This window comes from Neolamprologus multifasciatus, chromosome 18 (genome assembly GCF_963576455.1).
Source record: "Neolamprologus multifasciatus chromosome 18, fNeoMul1.2, whole genome shotgun sequence".
Lineage (NCBI taxonomy): Eukaryota > Metazoa > Chordata > Actinopteri > Cichliformes > Cichlidae > Neolamprologus > Neolamprologus multifasciatus.
In genome coordinates, this window is record NC_140456.1 from 11,713,547 (window position 1) to 11,735,135 (window position 21,589).

Sequence of the window (21,589 nt, forward strand, 5' to 3'; positions counted from 1 at the left end):
TTGTTGTCTGTGTTGAGTCAATTTCCTTTTAATAGAGTATTTCTGCACATCTGGTGAGGATGAATGGCCTTTATGTCAGTATTAGAGCATTTGAATGAATGTAGTGCACAGTACTGCAGGGCCAACGTTAAAATGCAATGAAAGTGTCAGGGAAGGTTCTTCATTGTTACGTTTCCATTTTTGTCTGTATTCAGCTGCAAAAGACAGTTTGGTTAATAGTTTTAATCACTATGAAAAAGGAGTCCTCTGCACACAGCCTAGCTGCTGTCCCCCTCCCATCCCCCCGCTCTCCTGCATACTCTGCATTCCTTCTGAACAAATGTTCACTTGTAGCTATAGTGCCTTCAATAGACTACTGGAAGGTGCGAAGCACATTAATGATAAAAACCTTGCAAAATAAATACTCTTTAAATTTGAGGCCACGGTAACTATTCATAAAGTATATAGCAAAGCTTGTCGTGAAATTACAGTTATAGTAAAAAAGGAAGAATAATAACCTGCTTTAAAGGGAGTAAAGAAGTATTTCGCTGAATGAATGTCACATGTTGGGCAACAAGCTTGATTTTTTCATATCTTTTCTTTTGCTTTTAGAATTTCACACTAAAATATCTGTTTTTGTTTTTTGTTTCTTGATTTTTCTTTCTTTCTTTTTTTCCCCTCAAAATGTTGAAATTGGTGACGGAGCTCACTACTTTGTCCTTCGTCAAGCCAAAACAATTTTAGGAATGTGTGTTTAGAAGTATCCATTGTAAGTTCGGGATATTGGGGCTTAACGGGATGAGGTTTTAATTTTAAATGTCTCTTATGACAACAGCAGATATGCATCGGAACAGGATACAAAATGTTATTTCCTTACAGTTTTCTCTGCTCAAGAGAGTCTGTGTTTCTTATTTTATTATTTTAGCCTCAGGTGCAGAAGAATTTCACACCAGTACCTACCCAGTTGCACATCATGGTAGATTAGACATCTTAAATCATGAGCCTAAGCATAAGCTTAAGAGCTTATTTAGTCATTGTATGGTTTTCATTGTACAGTGAGTTTGTCCAAAGATAAACTAAAGATGATGTTCTTCACACAATCTAGTTCTTTGTAAGAAGAGGATTTAAATGTCTTTAAATGAGGAAGAACTGAACAGAACATAGGCCTGTGAGTCAGCTAGACTCATAAGCCCATGTTCAGCTATTAAAACTGTTGGTGTCATCATGACACTCTGATAAGATCTGGCTGTACTCCAGTTAAGCTGCATTGTTCTGTGCCTCACTGTACCAGCCTGTAACTGTGTTGTTGTCTAAAGGAGCAAATGTTCACTGTTGTGCATGACTTGTTTAACTTGATGCAGACCGTTAGAAGCAGTTAGAAGGAGTTTTTTTTCTTGAATGTTTTTCTGCTCAGAATGTTTTGTCTTGAGGTTAAAAAAAGGTTAAAACTTTGTCAGTGGCTCTCAGAAATGTTCTGGCTCTCAGAAATGTTCTGTCTTTATCACTGAGCAGGGTCATAAGACTAAATGTCATGTCCATTTGTTTTACGTCTATACCTTTATTTTTTATTTATTTAGTTATTATAAAGCCACCGTGGGGGGAAAAAACAGCAATAGCTTCCACAAATATCCTTTTTCCCTCACTCATACACACACACGTAAGTGCTCCTGTGCCAACTGAAGTGGCCACTTGCAGGTGGCGCCTTCAATTGAGAGAAAAGCTGAAATCTACCACATAATGGTTTAATGGCCTGCTGCTCTTAGTAGAAAGAAAGGCTAGAATTGTTGGGCAGTAACTTTCCCTTGTGATGCTGAAGGATGTTTTTATGCAAGCTTGTGGTTGGGGTGTGTTTCCTGGGGTGGGATTTATGGTTATGGGCTGTGGATGTTTGTGTAGGACAGTGGTCATGGAGAGTGCTAGATTAGGCACTGGAGCTTCTGCTAGCAGGGGATGTTACTGCTGGTGATTGGGTCAGACTCTTGAAATTTACAGCTGTGGGACAGGAGACAGGCTTGCAGCAGTGAATGAGCCAAGGCCAAACTATAAAGGGTTTTGTTTTTTGTTTTTTGTAGAGGAGCAAAACCATCTACTGTGTGTTGTTTTTCCCCAGCTCTGACTTTAGGAAGACAACAAAAACTTTGTGCCTGTCCCCACAAGTTCTTAGTCTATTCGTTTTACATGTCTAAAAGCATCAGTCATTTCTCTTGCCCAAGACAACAGTTTCTACAAGCATTTATCAAACAGTGTTATTTAGTAGGTTATTTGTTATTTAGTAGGTGGAGATTAATTCTCACTTCTGTACTACCAAGTTCTCAAGGTGAGGTCATCACATACCTGTGCCACAAACCTCTGTAACAGTGCCAGGCATTCATCGTTCCTGTGATCATAACAATAGCCTTGAAGATGACACTATTAGGTCATTAACTGGCTTCAATCATTCTTCAGACAATAAATAAATGTTTCAAATTCAAGCATTTGCTGCACTTCTCTAAAAATCATCATCTAATCAGAGAAATTCAAGAAATTCAAGTGATGCCCAGACCTTACTCAGTGTAGTTCACTATTAGGCCGAGAGCAGGTAGATGTTTATGGGCTGCCCACTGTTTACTGTCTTTGTTAAGTCTGGGGCTCACTTTGTCTCCAAACAAGGCATGGGAAAGAAAGATCGGCACCCAGCAATGTTGTGTTTGGTTAGGCAGAAGGGGAAATTAGTGTTTAGAGACAGGATCCTGACAAAACAATTCCACCTATCGCATATCAAGTTGCAGGCAGCTCAGTAATACCAGCAGAGTATGATACAGTGATGTTTTCTGGCTTAACAGTTTGCTGTTGAAGACATTTGTGTATAATCTCTGCTTGGCTTATTTATTTCTATCTGTGGGAAACACGGAAACAAACAAGTGGCCGTTGAAGGGGGAGTATTTGGGGTGATGGCTGATTCACCAATCAGAACAGTGTGTCATCAACCTGGTATGTGGCACACAGATATACATCTGAAACTAAATCTGAAAATCATCCGCTGCAGTGCGGTGTGAACGTGTCACCTTTCCTTCTTGAAGAAAAGAACGAAAGGTCTTGGTAAAGCCCTGCAGCTGTTTCCCAAAGCAGCGCTGTGCCACCAGAGATCCTGAGGCTTGTTTCATGTCGAGCAGATCGCGTGTCCAGGCAGGCCAGTTGAAAGCTTGTTGTTATCAGTGGGGGGAGCAGAGGCTGTAACCTCTGTCAGGCCACCTGAAGATTTGGATTAGATTGGTCTCTGCAACCACTACACTCACAATGAGCTTTATTAGACACAATGGGTACCCACCTCCCAAACACACACACATGCACGCATGCACAGACACACACACGCACACACACACAATAATCTGAGAGGCAACATTAATTTAAAGGCCCAACATTTGAGCTGCTGTATGACGTTAAAGTTAAGTCACCACAGACCTGCTTAGACGCTGTACTCCAGAGCACATGTTTTGAGTATTTAGGAATATAATGGCATTATATTTGTGGGTGTTTGCAACACACTGCATAGAGATTTGACAGCAGAGAAGCGGATTATTCTGAATGAGTGGTTTGAGAACTTTTTATTGCCCTTCTTTTCCTGGTCACTAGTTTTAGATTAATTCCTTTACCACTTCTCATTACATTACATTTTTCAACCATGTTATTTAGAATCGATTAGATGAAAAAAGGTTGCAGATGTTAAAGGACTTTCAGATTAAGTCCAATAGGAAAATCTTTATCTTTACTAAGAAACAATAACAGCTATTGGTTTGGCTTTTTATTTGTTTCAAGTTCGTTTGAATATTATTTAACCATCCAAGTGGCCAATACATTTAGAACTAATTCTAGAAGCATGTCTACCCAATATGCCATGATGTTATAGAGCTTAATTAATTTATTAGCAGTTTATGACATTTTAAAAGCAACAGTACCAACTATTTCATGGTTGTAGTCTTAAATATGCATATGTAACTGCATTTTCCTCTGTTTAAATATATTTTCCTAAAAGAGAATGAGATCTTGATCTTGTAGGAAGTAAATGAAGTAGACTAAGCCTTAAGTGTGGTTGGGACAACAGCAGCTCATCCCACCACTGTAAAGAAAGACAGGGGAGGTTTGAGAATCACTGAGGTAGGTAGGGGGTCTTCCTTTAAACAATGTGGCCTGGCTGTATGCCTCAACCCTGTCATCTCTACCAGAACAATGGAGTGGCCCCCACAATCACCAGCGAATTTCCAGTAAGCTTTTTGATGCCATTGTTGTGACAAAGCCACTCATCCACTGCTTTTTTTTTGTTAACCAGCTTTCTGACTTGTCTCATGCTGCAGTAAGCAAAGATACTCTCATACAATTTTAAAAAATAAAAAAAGAAGCAACAATGGTAATCAGTGTGAGCTGAAGACTACACACTGACCTTGCTTTGGCAGCTTTATTCATGTTCCTAACGTTGAAAAGTCTTTTTGGGTGGAAATTAGCTGCAATTTAAGTAACCTCTCTGGGCCCAGACTATACTGACAGAAAAAAGGAAAAGTATGTGTAGCTTGGTCAGAAAATAGTTTAAGTATTTTTGCACAGATGGAATAGTATAATGTCTGATATTTTTATATGCAGATTTTTTTTCACAAACCCTTGACTGAAATGTGGAAACTGTTTTTGCTTGCCTATTTATATTCCAGCAAAACAATCCACCAGGTTTCACAGGTGTGGTGCAAAATGTTTCAGTGGATTCATGAAACTCTTCTCTCATTAGTGTAGATGCTGTCTTTGTTTGTTCATGCTCGCTGGCAATATGTTTATCATTAATTGAGATTGCTGGCTGCTATTTATACATTTGTGCCATTCCAGTGCAGTGTTTTAGCTCTGCACAGTGCCACATGTCTGACAGCAAGCAGTGCAGCAGTAAACAAAGGATGAAAAAATGTCTTTTTTGGCTTCAAGTATCATCTTGTAGATTGGCTCAGGACATTTGTTCTTGCTGCCACAACATCATGGCTATTGTTATTTCCTCACAATTTCTGCCCCCTATAGTGGTCTGAAGAATAGATTAGTCTAATTAAATTCTTTTCTTTTCAGAGGAAAAGGAAATGGGTGATTCTCATCTACACTACTGCTGTGATACTGTAACAGAACCTTCAGTCATGCTCCACTAGTGTCATGCTAAGTGAAAATTCTCAGGTGTGCATCTCATTAGGACTGGCTGTTATATGCTAATATCTGACTCACACATGCCTTTGATAAGAAAATCTTCAAAAGCCAGTGAGCTAACCGCTCAATCCCTGGTAACCACAACTGAAGGGGGTTTGGGGGTGGTTAAAAGGAAGGAAAGGGTGCTTAATGAAGACCCATCTTCAATAGGTGGACTTCAAAGTCTGTGTTGCAAGGTCAGGGCCTTGCACCTTGGGGGAAATGACCAGGTGAACCACCTGCTGTAATGGACACCTTTTTGTTAATCCTTGGGTGGAACCTTTGGGCAGGGTATGAGGGGCAAGATGGACCATGTTGTTAAGACATTTATATTTTGTGAATGATGAAAAAAAAACAGGTCTCGTTGTTACTAACCTAACCTTGCCATTTTTCTTCCTTAGTCTCTTTGAATTTCTTTTAATTAAATTTAATGTCTGTTTTTCCAGTCATTAGTTAAATGTCACAGATGGTGAGATGTCGAAATTTCAAATGGTCCTTTTTACATTTTTTACACCAGCCAGTTGGATTGGTGTGTGTGTGTGTGTGTGTTTAAAAAAAGTGCAACAAAACCACTCCCAGACTTTCTTTTTCACTCCCTCTCTAATTCCTTTTAAATTTCCAATAAATTTTGTCTCGCCTCACCCTCCTGACTGCTAGTGTAGCTTTGATGAAGAACAGATGAGTTTCTTTTTTCAGCCGGTGCCCCTGCTTCTTCCAAAACAGTGAGTTAAACATGAATTCACCTATTGTGTGGTGCCAGCTTACAGGGCTACTGGTGATTAGGTTGGATCAGAGCAGGACTCCTCTCCTGTTGTTGCTGTGTTGTGTGCATAGGTTCTTTGTGTCACATGATTTATTGTTTTTCATGCTGACTTTTATTTTTCCCAAAGTGCTCAGCTGTCTGTTAAAACCCTGTCTACAACCACTTCGAGAAGTTCCTTAGGAATGATGTAGAAATGAAAATAATCAGAGCAGCTATGGAATTAGAAAGAAGACAATCTGCAGATAGAAAAATTCTTGGTTAGATACGCAAAACTGGTCTTTGGCTTTGCGTGGTTTTACAGGAAAGAGATACCTTTCATAGCAGTGATACACTGATGCAGTGTGATAACATAAAAAAAAAGAAAGTACAGGAGTAATCAGATTGCATTTTGCACTTTTTTTTATGTCGTGATCTTGGGTAACTTTACTGGCATTCAAAATATCTTGCAGAATCCCCCTTAAACATTCTATGTTGCTAACACTGTGTAGAAATTTCATGTCTACATCCTTGTCCACAGAAAGAGCCCTATGACTTGTATTCATTTTACAGATTGTATGGAGCACAAAGTCCTTCCCAGTACTGTTGCACTAGCCATTCCTAATAACTAATAATAAATATTAGATTTACCTGTCCATCAGGACTGAAATAGTGACAGAAACTATAGATGGATTTTTGGCTCACTTCTGACTACAAAAACACAAAAAACACGTCATCATTTCAGGATTCATCATCTCTCCATGTATATGAATATTAAAGTTGTGACTGAGACAGATGAACCTGTTTACAACATACACCTCTTCCGTTGTACGTGTTGTCACTCTGCCTGGAGGAAGCAGAAAACAGCTTGCATCACAGCAGTTTCATGCAACCGAGATCATTGCTGTCACAACCACAAGCTTCTGTTTTCCACCTTTAAACTGGTAGAGACACAGATATAGACACTGATAAAAAAAAAAAAGTTACACAACGTACAGTTATGTGAAAAAGAAAGCACACCTTCTAAGGTTTTATATGTCAGGACATAATAAAATTATCACCCTCGATAAATACAGCATCAGATGAACAACAACACAACCCATTACACTTTGTTATTATTGGTTTGACAAAAACGAATCCAAAATGCAGAACTAGTCCCGTGAAAAACACCTCATGATTCAGTGATTTGTAGAACAAATTGTTTATGCATAGTTTTATTTGTACCATAGGTATCATATAAAAAAGTTTTACCCAGATACTAAAATTGTTATCAGATTAGATATTCATTTACAACAATATAGATAAAAAACAGTCCCATCTTTGCCTCCTCCAGCTGACACACAGCTTTAACCAGCATGAGCAGAGAAATAAAGCCCTTTCCCGTAACTTGCAGCTGAGCACATGAATACTGGGCAAAGCATCTCAAAGTTCCTGTTTTGACAGCATCCAAGTATTAAGCAGTTATCATAAATGGTAATCTGACCAGTGCACACCTTAACATTAGACATCTAACTATTAGCAGTTATCAGATTGCCACATTAGTTGTAGGTTATAAGTAAGGTAGCAGGTAGCAGCTGTGGCGAATTAACAAAACAATGGCATTAGTGGTGGCACTAAGTAGCAGTTCCTCTCTGGCAGTTCCATCCTTTGCCCAGTATATCCACTAACCTATTGCGCATTTCCAACCCATCTCAACCTTATTCCACTTAGTTTGTCTTAAAAAAGCTCAACCTGACCTGTCCCACTGATATACACATTTTTAATCTTGCCCCTCCTTTTTACTCCTAACTAAAATCCTAGCATTTATTTAACTCTACCACCTCCAGCTCAGCGTCATATCTTTTTGTCAGTACCATAGTGTCCAAACCATACATCATACCAGCTCTCACCTTCTTGTATACTCTTCACGCTTGCGTCACTCTTTGGATGGTTGACCGCAGGTATTTAAACTCATCTACCTTCACTGCCTCTAGTTCTTGCATCTTTGCCTTTGCACCTGTCTCCCTCTCATTTACACACTATCTATTCTGTCCTGGTTCTACAGACTTTCATCCTCTTCTCCCAGTTTATAGCACCCATTGTAGTCCACAGATACCATGGAGACTCCAAACTGACCTCATTTTTCAGCATCGCCTTTGTAAACAAGAAGCACGTCAAAGCGAATCTATGATATCATCACACCCTCACTTTGAATCCATCTGTCACTGCTACCACACACCTCACTGCTGTCTTGCTGTCCTAATATGTGTCCTACATGACCTTGACATGCTTCTCTGACAATTCAGACTTTTGTATGCAGTGCCTCAGTTCCTCTCTTGGCAACCTATAATATGCTTAATCCAGATCAACGAAGACACAGTGCAGCTCCTTCTGATCTTATCTATATTTCTCCAGCAACACTCTCAAAGCAAACATCACATTTGTATTGCTGTTTCTCAGCATGAAGCTATACTGCTGCTCAATAATTACTTCTCTCCTACTCATCTGCATAACTCCACAGGCATGTTATCTGGGCCAACCAGTTTTCCACTTTTCCTCGTCTTCATAGCTACCTTTACTTCCTCCTTGCTAATCCTCTGCGCCTCCTGATTGACTAACTGTCCCTCATACATCCTCCTCTTTCTCTCATTTTCATCATCCTTGACTTCTTCAGATCTTCTGAACACATTCTTCACTTGTCAGTAAATTTCCATCTCTCTATTAATCATCTATCTATTCTATCTATTAATCCAGCTCTGCGTTTCAGTCTCTCTGCCTCACTAATTGATAAAAGTCATTTTGTCCTTCCTTAGTGTCCAGCTTTACATATAATTCGCTATAAGCCTTTTGCTTTGCGACACCTAGGCTCCCAGTACTCCTGTCTGCTTTTGCCATAAACTTGACTTTCACACTATTTCTTTGCATCCCTTTGAATATTTTCCTTCCCTTCCACATCCCACCACCCAGTTTTCTGTCTTTCCTTAAGAAATCCAGAGGATACACAAGATACCTTTGTGGTCGTTTCCCTCACCATTTCAGCTGTTCTTTCCCAGTCATCTGGTAACTCCTCCCTACCACACAGAGCCTGTATCAACTCCTTTCCTGGACTCTGGAAAACATTCTTCCTTCTTCGGATTCCTCCATTTAATCCTTGCTTCTGCTTTTACTCCTTCTCCTCGATTTCTATCTTACTAAATCTATTGATCAGGGAAAAAAATTACACCAGTATTGTAATCTTTATTTTTCTTTTAAAAGCTTCTTTAAAAGCTTCTTTTTATTTTTTCATTAAAATTTTCCCTATAGTATTGAAAATGGCATCATAGCAACACTACTTTGTACATAGAGGAGTTCATGGTCAGATCAGTGCTTGCAAAATAAGCCCCTCCACTACCATGCTTGACTGTTAGTATGGGGCGTTTGTGTTGATATGCTGTGGTTGGTTTCTGCTGAACATTGCGGTATGGTCTCATCTGTCCAGAGGAAATCGTTCCAGAAAGCTTGTGGTTTTGTTCAGATGCAACTTTGCATACGTGAGCGGTGCTGCCATATTCTTTTTAGAGTGAAGAGGCTTCCGCCTGTCAACTCTTCCAAACAGGTCATACTTGTTCAGTCTTTTTCTAATTGTACTGTGATGAATTTAATATGCTAACTGAGGCCTGTAGAGTCTAAGATGTAGCTTTTGGGTATTTATGCAGTTTTTCAGAACATGACGGACTTTTCGTAGTTTCCAAAAATATTTTAAAAATATTTGTGAAGTATTGTTTGTGACACTGACAAAGGAATGCCAAGAATTAACGTGACATAACTAACTTTAAAATGCAGTGTAATGGTGCTCATTTTGACTAATAGATGAAAATGTGTGATTCGTCTTGTTATGTTCTCAGTACTTTCATGTGTTCTCCTTTTTTTCCCCTCAGAGAATTTGGAAGGTCTTCAGGAGGTGGTGCAGCAACGTTTGGCAGAATTAGTTCGCATCCTCAAAATTGTCATCGGCAAACACCAGACGCTCAACTCTTCTGACATTCTGGGAGCAGCTGGCACAGTTATTGCTAAGGTCAAAGGTGAGTAGTTTCTCGCTACTATGCATGGATGAGACACACAGTTGAACTTGCACACCGGCACCCAGATGATGGTCAACTATAGATGCGTGGAATCTCACGATTGTAACACTGATGTCAGCATATGGGTCTACGTCAGTCTCTCAGATCGGTGTGGCAAATACCCTGCAGGAATATTACACTGATCTCTGTTTGGTTAGGGTTGGCTTGGAGAAATGTTGCTAAAAGCTCACACTGTAAGAAGTTGTTATTCCTTAAGCAACAGATCCATTTCCTGTCTCACAAATGAACACAAACAAAGGGAAGCTCAACTGAGAGGTTAATCTGCTGGAATTGAGATCCACTGCAAGTGTAGTTCTTCTCTTGACTTGAACTCAAGATAGATATATACATATTTCAGCTAATGTGGAAGCCTTCAACAGAACTGATTGTCGATCTTTACAGTCGCATTTCTTCTTTTGCTTTCTTTGTTCTTTGTTTTTACCTGTGTTGTAAGGTGTCTGGATGTCTAACAGGTCACCTGGCTTATCTCAATATTTGTGTTGTGACCTAATCCTTAAAAACACTCAAGAATGCCTGTTTGTAGCCTGAGTGTTGCTTTGACAATGATGAGAATGCAAAAAGGAAACAAAATAAACAGATTAGCCAAAGAAATTATAGGCACTGTGAAGACTGATCTTTACTGATGGCATGAGTCATAAGGACAAAGAATTACACCAGCTTAGTTTAGACATATTTATGCAGCACAAAGATTCTGAATAGCTGCAAAAAAATCTATTTTTTTTCTTTTATCTCAGTTAGAGAGTAAATTATACATATCAGATTGATTAAAACATTAAATTACTTTGTTGATGTAATTTTAAATTTTAGAATATGTGCTGTCAGTTATATATTCTAAAAGCTATAGCTATATTTTAAATATCAGAAATTTTCAAAAAGAAAGATGAAGTAGAACTGAAGGGAAGAGAAAGTAAGCACTAGTGTGAAATTCATATCCATACCCTGATATTAGCAAAGTTGGGTGGATCCCTAATTAGAAAAATATTTCTCAAAATATTTTTCGTGTCCTGGCTCTCCCTATGGTAGCTGGGATTGGATCCACTCTTCCCGCAACCCTGATAAAGACAAGCGGAAGATAATGGATGAATTTTTGAATTTTAAAAACCTTAACTATTTTTAAGTATTCAGTAAAACTAAAACTGGACAAGAGTACGCCTGAATCAAGACCTTAACCAAGTTCATTGAGTCATTTGGTACTTGGAGACAACAGTTTCTTTCTTTAGAAAAGGAATTGCTCAGTTGTGGTCGGACTAACAGTTCTCCAGTTAATGCCACTGCTGAGATTAATGTGGTTTAAAAGCTACGTGCTGAACTCGTGACAGAGTTCTTTTTTAAATTGCAAGTGTCCACTTATTTATTTAATTATTTATTTTTGACCCACCTGCTTTGGCTGCTTAACAAGAGATGGAGGCCCATGGGGAACTACATTGCTCCACTTCTCTCTGAAAACCCTGGCAAAACCAGCATGCTGACATGTGGAAACCATTTAGAGGGCATGTAGTGTAAGATTGAAAATGAAAACGAAATCAACACTTCTGTCTGATGTCAGGCTTGTGTCATTCTGTACATGGCAGTGTGATGTTGATCCTTATGTGTAAAGCTCTGCTATAAAGTGTTGCATTAAAGCCAGTGCGTTCATATGTAGTTGAGTTTGGAGTTTGCCTGTCCACAAGGGGGTGCCTTATGTCAACACTCTCCCTGGATGGACTGTCCCTAATGGCCAGTAGGTAACACAATACTGACACAGGCTGCTAGCCAGAGGATCGAAAAGGAGAGGTTGAAAGAGGGATGAATCAGTTAGACATCAGATGAAGAGTCAAAGGTCTGGATGATAACAGGCCTTGTGTGCTGCACTGTCTTCAGACCGTGTCATCTCTTCGCCCATGTTCCTCTTTGAAGCTTGGTCATGGCACCTGGAGCACTGGGACAGCTGCCAAAATTCACTGGAAAAAAAAATTCCTCCTTTCTTCTTCAAACACATGGTTGTCTAACCTGTTTCATGTGTGATATGATCTGCTCATGCTCTAACTATTGTTTTTCTTAATTTGACGCTGTGTCGAAAACTTGACAATGTCAGAAACATGTTGTGCTCCAGTTCAACTTTTAGCCAGAGACCAACGTTGCTGTCTGTGTCTTTGTGTGTCGTCACAAAGATAAAAATCTTTTTCACAGACTTTCATTGGCTCAGAACAAACCAAGTCAAGTTTTCTTTCCTGGTCACATTTCGTCTATGTGTTCCTTTTCCCCTCCCACTACTGAAAACTGCAGGGCATTGCAATAAAAGTGTTGACTTCCTCAGCTTATTGAAATTCTTTCCTCGCTTTCTGCTCCCCTTTGTCTATAAATATGCTTACAGCTGAAAGAGTGTGTTTGTCTAAAGGAGTCAGTCTTGTGTGTTCGTGACAAAGGCGATCTTATGTCCCTGTGCTCCTTATTGTAGAATGATTAAATTGATTTTAGGAAAGCGTGTTATTTACTGATAATGGATTCTGTTTTTTTGGATTTAAACACAGTTGTTCTTTTAGTTTTACCTAGTAATGGAGCCAATTACATTCAAGTAACGTTGGTGATGTGCTTCCAATAGAAACATTGAGACATCTAAAGTCAGAATGATACACCAACTTTAGCATAATTTTTCTTGAGCTAATGTTCGCACTTACAGCTAAACCATGAGAAAACAATGGGTCCTGCACTTGAATGATGCAGTTTCCATATTTCAGTCATGACAAGGGGGGCTGAGCGCTGGAATCATTGTTAAAGGACCCACAGGATGTCCTGAGGAAGAACTCCGCGCTGAGTTGTAAGCTAGCATTCAGGGCCAGTGAGGTGCACGGCAGGGAGGTTCGCACCACACCTCCTCTCTTTTTGGTGTCCTCGAGTGTCTCCCTGGAAAGTGGGGTTGCCTCTTCAAGCCAGGATGCCGTGACTTTTCTGTGCTTCTTCATAAGCTTGGACTTAATAGTTTATGCTTTTACAACTGGCATGGATGGAGGTTACTCACGATGAGAAAATGAAAGCACAAAATATCGAAAGTGTTCTCGAAACGAGATCTGTTTAGAGATTTTTGGTCCCGGTTGCTAGACAACTGAGGCGGCAAGGAGAAAAGGTAAGTGTTGAATATTTCGCTACATGTCACAGAACTCAAGCTGTGTGAGTGTTTCCTGTTGTGGGGCAGACAGGAAGTACTCAGCTCAGTCAGATTTCACTGACAGTGCCTTTAGCTGTCCTGATTATTTTCTGCAAGCGTGTTCTTGCTGAGTTAAGTGTTTTATGAGAAAGAAAGTTCTGTGTACATTTTATCGAAGATTTTTCAATCTTGGATGGATTTCTAGAGTCAAAGGACATTTTGCTGTTACCAGATCACAAAGGAAGGAATGAGATTGTGTGTATGTGTGTAGTTTGATTATTTTTTGTGAATGATCAGCGTTGGAAGATGGCCCCAGGGATATTAACACCTTTGAATGGAGGAAGAATTTCTTTAATTGTTTTTGTAAATTCTTTGAATGTCAACCTCTGAAGACTTTTTGAATCTGCTCCAGGAAGACATTTTGATTGGGTAGGGAGATATGCAGGCTGCACGTCATTGCGTTTGGCTGCTTCTACTCTTAACATGGTTTTTAAGCTGTTCTTGTAACATTTCTGTTAAACCTTGTTTGACCTTGTGTTACTGACTTTTTATACATCCTCAAGAATGTCAGCACTTACTTGAAGCCACTTAAACTTATAGAGGCGTAAACACTTCCTGCAAAAGCCTAACTATGATCTTAGAGGCTTACACGGGTAAAACAAGAACAAATGTGCTTGCCATTGTTGCTTTTTTAATACTAATTTTAGAATTTTTTCACAGGTCACTCATTTGATCTGTTTGGCATTTGTTTTTTGCTTTGGAGGTTATGAACTTGTCATGTAGCCACATACAGATTCAGTTGTATCAGTGCTATTGTTGATTGATTGTGTATACAAAAGCTGGTTTGTAATTCCATTTTTTTTGACCAGAGTTCCTGTCTGTCACTCTCCACAGCTGTTAACTTCTCCACAGCTGTGAACCCAGAGAATAAAAAAGTTATATTTGCCGAGATACACACATCCATTGACACTTTGGCATTCACATTCGGCAATGTGTGAGTACAACGCTTGTTTACTTTTTTTTAACCAATACTGGATTTTATTACTTTTTGTGTTGTTGTCAGGAAAGTTGGGCTGACTTTAGAGCTCAAGACAGCAACTTATTGGTCTTGTGAAGCTATAATTGCCTCTGTCATGTGTTTTGAATAGCAGGTTTGTGCTTTGTTTTTGGTATAAATGCTATCTGTCAGAGTTGCTTTGCTATTGAATAGATTGCATTTTTGACCACAGACGTTTACAGGCTTCTCGTTTAAACTGGATTCTGACATATATGTATATATGTACACAATTATATATACCTTTAGAGTTTCTGACTTCCTTATGGGAGATGTGGACAGCAGCCCAGGGTTGGGGATCGCCCAGAAAAACAGAAGCAGGGTGAGACACTATCTTCCTTTTCCCAGCTTGCACAGTTTCCATATATCTTTTCTAAAGCTTTGTTTTGACGGTGACAGTTTTCAAAGGGGTGCACTTAAAGCAGCAATTTTACCCCGCCCCCAAGTAAAAAAGCCTCAAAGACTTGCTTTCTGTATTTAATTGGGTTGTTGAAATCCCAGCTGCCTCTGATGTCTGACTTTGATTGTATGTCTGCTGTTCCCTCCTTATAATCTGAAATGTCTTTTTCACAGTCTTCTGACAACCTCTCTGTGGATCCCGAGGGATATGTTTCAGAGAAAAGGGAGCTTGTGGGTAAGTGTTGTTCACGTTTCATCATTTATCTCTGCGCAATGAATACAAAATAAAGCATCACACTGATATGTAAGAGCTATTAATGGCTTCCTTACCAAGCATTTAATTGTTGCTGTCAGAGCAGCCTGAAGTGTCAGTCTGTGTGTTAACAGAGTGATTTAGTGTGTGGACTCTTGAGTGCCTGAGGTAGACCCGCCTCAAAACCTCTGCTTCCACCCCTGTTATTTCTGCTGCCCTTTTCGTACTACATCCTCATTTTTCCCTCTCCGTCCACATATCTGACATTCCTTGCCTGTTAAAGAGTAGTTCTGTGTGGGATGGGAAACACATGGGATTTGTGTTGAATCAGATCCCGGGTAGCTAGAAAAGGTTGTAAAAAGGAAACGCTGCTCTTAGACTATTTTAAAAGATGCCTATTCCTTTCATATCCACCTACACTGACAATGCCGCTGACCTCATTGTTGTTTTTCTTCTCCCTTCATTTACCTCCCACACACACACACACGTCTGCTGGATAGTAAAAGTGAGTTCCATCAATCCCGCATTGAGATATTTTGGTCATACTACTAAACTCATATGGATTTCTCTTCTGTTGACTTTACAGGCTCAGAAGTGCCACAGCCACGAGAGGAGGAAGTTGATTTGACCCTGCTGAAGAATGACAGTGGAGTTGAGTCCGCCCTACTCTATGCCAAGACCTGCTCCAAGTACATCAAAGATCTTCTGGCCTGGATGGAAAAACGGCTAGCCATGGGTGAGACTACTGACAGTATATTAGGTTGGAAACAATGGATTACTGCACAGGGCTTAGGACATTATATTAGATTTTTTTTCCCAGAAAGAAAATGCTGCCAGTATAAGTCCACACCATCTGCACTGCAAAAGGCAGATAAATAGAGTTAACAGTAAAGTATATAACTGACCCATGGACAAAGCTAGAGGAGTTCTTGGAAAACTGTTTCCGCTGTTATATTTCATAAATTTGTCTTCCTCGCACTCAGGGGAAAGCTAGATTTCAGAACAAAAACTCTTTCAATTTAGACTTTTCAATGATTAAAATCATTTTAATGTTTTGCTCAAAATTATTTGTACATTTAAGTAATTCAAAAAATAATTTCTACCACGCCTTATTGTGAATAGGCCATTCTTTATTATATATTAGACAATTACATTAACAAAAAGTAAGGCAGTAGAGGGCTACAAATTGACTAGGGTTCCAGAGGCTTTAATACTTAATACAGAATTTCCTTAAGGATTAATAAAGTATTATCTATTTATGAACTGTATGTAAATATATTTTTGTTGAGGCATTTCTTATTAAGCAGTGTTAACTAATTCTCAATTTTTCAGATATTGAGAATGCTAAAAGCTACGTCAAAATGGCTGAGTCTGCAAAAACACTGGCCAGTCAAAAGGTAACTAAGTAGCCACGCGTTAAAGCAATATTGATTATATTTGCTGGTTGTTAAGTCTTATACAGTAACCCCAAAGACTCATGTATACATATTTTTTGTTTGTTGAAGGACTACATGCCATTCAGTGACCTCTACGTTTCTGCATTCAAGAAAGACATGGAGTACAACCAGCTGCTTATTCAAACTTCCATGACTCTTCAGACCAATAAATTCATGCAGGTAGGAGTGACGAGAAGTAAATTATGGCCCTTCACCACTTTATCTTGTCCCTAACAAAGAACATCTGTTGGGTTATTTCATTGCATAAAATAATCTGTAAAAGTACATTAGTTTATAAATTGTGTGTTCTTTGCCTCGTTTTTTATTAACAAGTAATACTGAAGTGTAATTGTTGGACTTTGATTTCTTCTCAGCCTCTTGTGGCTCGCAAAAATGAACTGGATAAACTGAGGAAAGAAATCAAGGAGCAGTGGCAGAGGGAGCAGAAGAAAATGGTATTTACAGAATCACTGTGTAGATACATGTTTGATAATTACTCTTAGCTAAGTAGAAGTGCTCCACTGTAGTGTTACAGACTGGTGAGCTTTCCACAGAGCATGTTGCAATGTTGTCAACCTGCCAGGAGATTAGTCACCAGTGACTAAGGTGGTGTTTCTATTATAGAAAAATGTCCAATTTTCTAGACAATGGCAACAAACGAACTTCGGTGTGCCTTTTTAAATGCAAAGCTGATCATCCGCCAAACGTATCTGATTAAATTTATGATGTTTTGAACACATATGACACATTTTAATCACATGGTCTTTGTGGCTGATCTGTGTGGCTTTGGCAGCAAGAGGCAGATGCAACCTTGCGAAAGGCACGAGCACTGAAGACCCAGAGGAGGGAGGAATACCAAAAAGCCCGGTCAGCAGCAAGTCGCTCTCAGGAGGATCAGTCTAATGCTGGGAACAAACAGCTGGAGAAGAAGAGAAAGCTAGAAGAGGAGGCTTTACAGAAGGTGGGCAGGAGAAATGAAAACAGAAAAAATAAGTGGTGTCAATATTTTGTGGCATTATTTGGTATGGACAGTAATTTTTCTGTGCGCATTTCTTCTCTGTCCTTATGCTATTCTCTGTCCATTGTTTTGGGTAGGCGGAGGAGGCCCAGGGCCAGTACGAGAACTGTATAGCTGACGCAGGGAGCAGGAAAATGGATCTGGCTAATGCGAAGAGCACTATCCTGACTCAGATCCGAGAAATGATCTTCCAGTGTGACCTCACACTAAAAGCTGTGAGAAGCAGTTTATATTTTTGAAAGAGTAATTCAGACTGTACAATAACTGTTTTAAAAAAAGCTTATATCTTATATGTACACCACAAAATGAAACTGTAAAACTTAAATATGTTATCACTTTCAGTTTAACTGACAAACCTTCACAAAAGCTGGAGTTCTGTTTCTTTCTGTGTAATTTCATTTCACAATGTTTCTCCATAATAACTCTGAAAATAGAAGTAGCTTGAATACTATATAACTGATATCTGTATTATATACTGCCCTTCTTTAGTTTGGGGTTAAAAAGAATTATGAATTAAAAGATTATTTTATATATATTTTAGAGGAGGGTTGAAATATGGACTGTGACCACTGTACTGGGTAATCAAATCTAATTTCAGAAAGGTCTCAAATAGTAAAAGCTTGCTATATATATGTTTAGTTAGTGTTTGGCTGTTTTCTTATTTGGACTATGAGTCCAAGTATGATCGTAATCATTATACAGTGCCATGAAAAAGTATTTGACCCCTTCCTGATTTGTCTGTTTGCATAATTGTCACAGTTAAATGTTTCAGATCATCAAACAGATTTTAGTATTAGACCCAAAGATCATCTCAGTAAATAAAAATGCAGTTTTTAAATTTTTTTTTTATTAATAGAAAATTGCTATCCAAACGTACTCTGCCCTATTTGAAGAATGAATTACTCCCTAAACCTAACAGCATTTGCGATAACTGGCAATGAATCTTTCACATCGTCTTGGAGGAAGTTTGGCTCACTCATTGTTGCAGAATTCTTTTAATTCAGTGATATTGGAAGGTTTTGGAGTATGAATGGCCTGTTAATATCATGCCAAAGCATCTCAATCGGATTTAAGTCTTTGGCTAGGGCACTCCAAATCCTTCACTTTGGCTTTTTTGAGCCATTCAGAGGTGGACTTGATGCAGCGTTTTGGAGCACACAAACTGATGGCTGGACGTTCTCCTTCAGGATTTTCTGGTAGACAGTTCAAGGTTTTATCAGTTATGGAAATATGTCCAGGTCCTGAAGCAGCAAAGTAGCCCCAGACCACCATACTAGCACTATGTTTGACTATTGGTTTATGTTGTTGTTTCAAATTAATATTTTCCCAAAAGTCTTGTTTACCATCAAGATGCTTTTGGACAAATGTGAGACGAGCCTTTATGTTCTTTTTGGTCAGAATTGAAACTCTGATGGATGGGTTGTTGATTACTCTTCGAGTAATATGGTCGACCAGCCACTCACTGGGAAAGTTCACCACAGTTCCAAGTTTTCTCTGTTTGTGGATAATGGCTCTCATTATGGTTCACCTGAGTCTCAAATGATTAGAAATGGCTGTGTATTTGCTATAGACTGATAGATGCCAGTGACTTGGTTTACCATCTCTTATTTAAGTTTTTTTAGCTTGTGGCGTGATCTCTTTTTGTCACACAGGTTCTAAATAAGTGATTTATCGATTTCGTAAGTCTGGCAGTAATCAGCTCTGGGTGTGGCTTTTGAAAAACTCAGCTTTGCAAAAAATTCTGGTTAATCACAATTCATTTATGATTTAACAAGGCAAAATTACTTTTTCACATAGTGCCATGTAGATTTGGATAGCTTTTTTTTTTAAGTGTTTACAGTTGTTTGAGCTCTCTTTCTTTATGTGTCATTTGCTGACTCATTCAGTTTAAATTTCTTTTTGTTTTTTTTGGTTTCAGGTGACAGTGAACTGGTTTCAAATGCAGCAGACACAGACCGTGTCACTTCCTGCACACTACCAGGCCCTGAGTGAGAATGCCAAGTTGTATGAGCCGGGCGAATGCTATGCAGAGTTTGTGCGTAACCTGTCCAAAAATCTCCCTAAAGAGCATCTTCACTCCGACTCCATCTCCTCTGAAAATACAAGGTATGAAGGACTATGAATGCACACTCATGTTCTAGAAATGATTTTGTAAGTTTTTTAATGATTTATTGATCAGCTAAGAGGGAAGCTTATAATAAAAATGGCTTTGAAATGATTATGCATAACATGAAACTAATGTTTTTAAAATCAAAACTTCTTAGCTTTGTATAAGTACTTATAAGAATGACCTGCTTGTTACACTTTTTTGTGATACTTTTTGTGATTAAAATTTGCCATAATTCAGCAGAATGTTGTACATGTTGCCATAATATGTGATCATCGGATTTAATTGAGTTGACACAGACTGTCTGTAAGTAGACTCACAAGTATTAGTTGTCTTGCATTTTTTGGTCATTGTAGCTGAAGCTTCATTTTTGGACAGTTGATTTTGAAAGTACCTTTTGCAGTCGCTCACACCCCTTTGGAAGTTTCTCAGTTCTTCTTTCGGCAAAGGTTAACAGTGAGTCAGATTTGGAGCGAGAGAAAGAAACTAGGAGAGACAGAATGCGTGTTGAATTCCTTGCCCTTCCTCAGGAAATATCTGTGGCTCGGGCTGAATGCAGGAGGGAAGATTGCGAGCGTGAGAGTATGGCTCTGGTTTGGAGGAGTCCCAACACTATGTAGTTTGTCTGAATAAGATAAATGCTCATTATTACAAAGAAAATAATACACACTAAGTTAATAGAACAATTAATGATGCTGGTACATTACTTATTATTAGTAAATTACAGATGTTGCCACAGACTAAAATAGCTGTCTGTCTGGAACGTGAACTTAGTACTTAGCTACGTTTGTGCTTCCATTTCTCTAAAGGCATTTTTAACGTGACATTATGTGTCGTAGCCGTCTGCTCCTGGGCCTAATTTCAGTTTCTGTTCCTTAATGTTGTCTTTCAGTTTTTACCAGAGCACAAGTTACTTCTGAAAAAAAAAGACTTGATAATTACACATAATTATCAAGTCATACAAATTGTATGACTTTTATCAACATGTATTTATAGCTGTACAATTACAAAAACCCTGCCAGATCTCTTAATTCTTTTCAGTTGTTGGACTAACTAAATATTGCTGAGACTGTATACGCATGATAAAAGTGTGCTTAAATGTTGTATTTAAATGCATTAAAAACATATTTAAGGAATTCTATTCTGAGCCAGAAAAGCAAAAAAACTATGCACCAGGTGAAGTAAGGGTTGAGCCAGCAGTCCTGTCAAAATGCGACAGATACACACTGAAATATAATAATGCTGAATAGGGCAATAGCGTTTAAAAAAAAAAAACAAAAAAAAAACAATTAGTCATAATCGAAGTTCTAATTGAAAGCCTTAAATACCAACTTTATTTCTCAGATTCGGCAGCAAAAGGTCAGTGGGCAGCTATCATTCCTCCCACGGCAACCTGTCACAGGCATCCACCACCTCTTGTGACGTGTTGAGCGGAGAGGAAACGGACAGTACCATACATCGGCCTGCAAAGATCAGTGAGCACAGGTCCAGCAGCAGCACAGACATACAAGGTACATTCAAACACATGTTACGTTTATTTAACCTGCTGATGCATGTTCAAAGTATAATCAAAAAGAATGGCCGTTGTCTGTGTCTGTACAAGAAAATTCACAGAAATTCCCCCTTGGTGTCACATTAGTGCTATAATGGGGAGTCTTAAAATAAACCTTTATCCAACATAGCTATGTACTATTTTAGAAACTGTACAATTTTAGAAACAAGCTAAGAATGATTGGCACTGTCTTTATATGAACCTCTCAGGGACTTACCCTGTGTTCTGAGTCATGGAAATGTTCTCTTGACTAGAGTCAAAACAGTTTGGGTTGTGTGTTGCTTAATCACCATAAGTCTGGAATATCTGTGTAAACTGCTTGTTTCTGAAAATAACTAAAACTGACACTACAAATGTCGCTTCACGAGCGGCTGCCATGTAGCTTTATTTTCTATTGTTATTCTGTTTGTGTGTGACTGCGGGTCTGTGTGTGCTTTTGCAGCTCTAAGAAACCAGGCCCCACTGAGAGCATGGGGCTCAAGTAGTCAGGGGAGCCAGGGTGGGATGTGCAGTGACTCAGAAAGTGCTGGAGGCAGCAGTGAGTCAAGGTCCATGGACTCCCCCACTGCCAGTCCAGGTAAGAGGACTTTAAATTTTAAAACGTCTCATAAATTCATTATAAAGGTCTTGTGAGTGTTTGA

The 21,589-nt window shown here is 38.9% G+C and overlaps 1 protein-coding gene across 3 annotated transcripts in view; it reads left to right on the top strand.

The window, feature by feature from the left end:
- LOC146497427 (rho GTPase-activating protein 29-like) overlaps window positions 1-21,589 on the top strand; it is a 31,194-nt gene that overhangs the window by 4,177 nt on the left and 5,428 nt on the right. Inside the window, exons 3-15 of one of the 3 annotated variants that reach the window (XM_085139829.1) lie at window positions 9,802-9,945; window positions 14,024-14,123; window positions 14,433-14,505; window positions 14,757-14,817; window positions 15,422-15,571; window positions 16,168-16,232; window positions 16,341-16,451; window positions 16,646-16,726; window positions 17,065-17,232; window positions 17,367-17,504; window positions 19,208-19,395; window positions 20,741-20,907; window positions 21,391-21,525. In XM_085139829.1, the coding sequence (XP_084995955.1) occupies window positions 9,802-9,945; window positions 14,024-14,123; window positions 14,433-14,505; window positions 14,757-14,817; window positions 15,422-15,571; window positions 16,168-16,232; window positions 16,341-16,451; window positions 16,646-16,726; window positions 17,065-17,232; window positions 17,367-17,504; window positions 19,208-19,395; window positions 20,741-20,907; window positions 21,391-21,525 (1,581 nt within the window). The other 2 variants (XM_085139830.1, XM_085139831.1) reach the window with 2 other exon arrangements.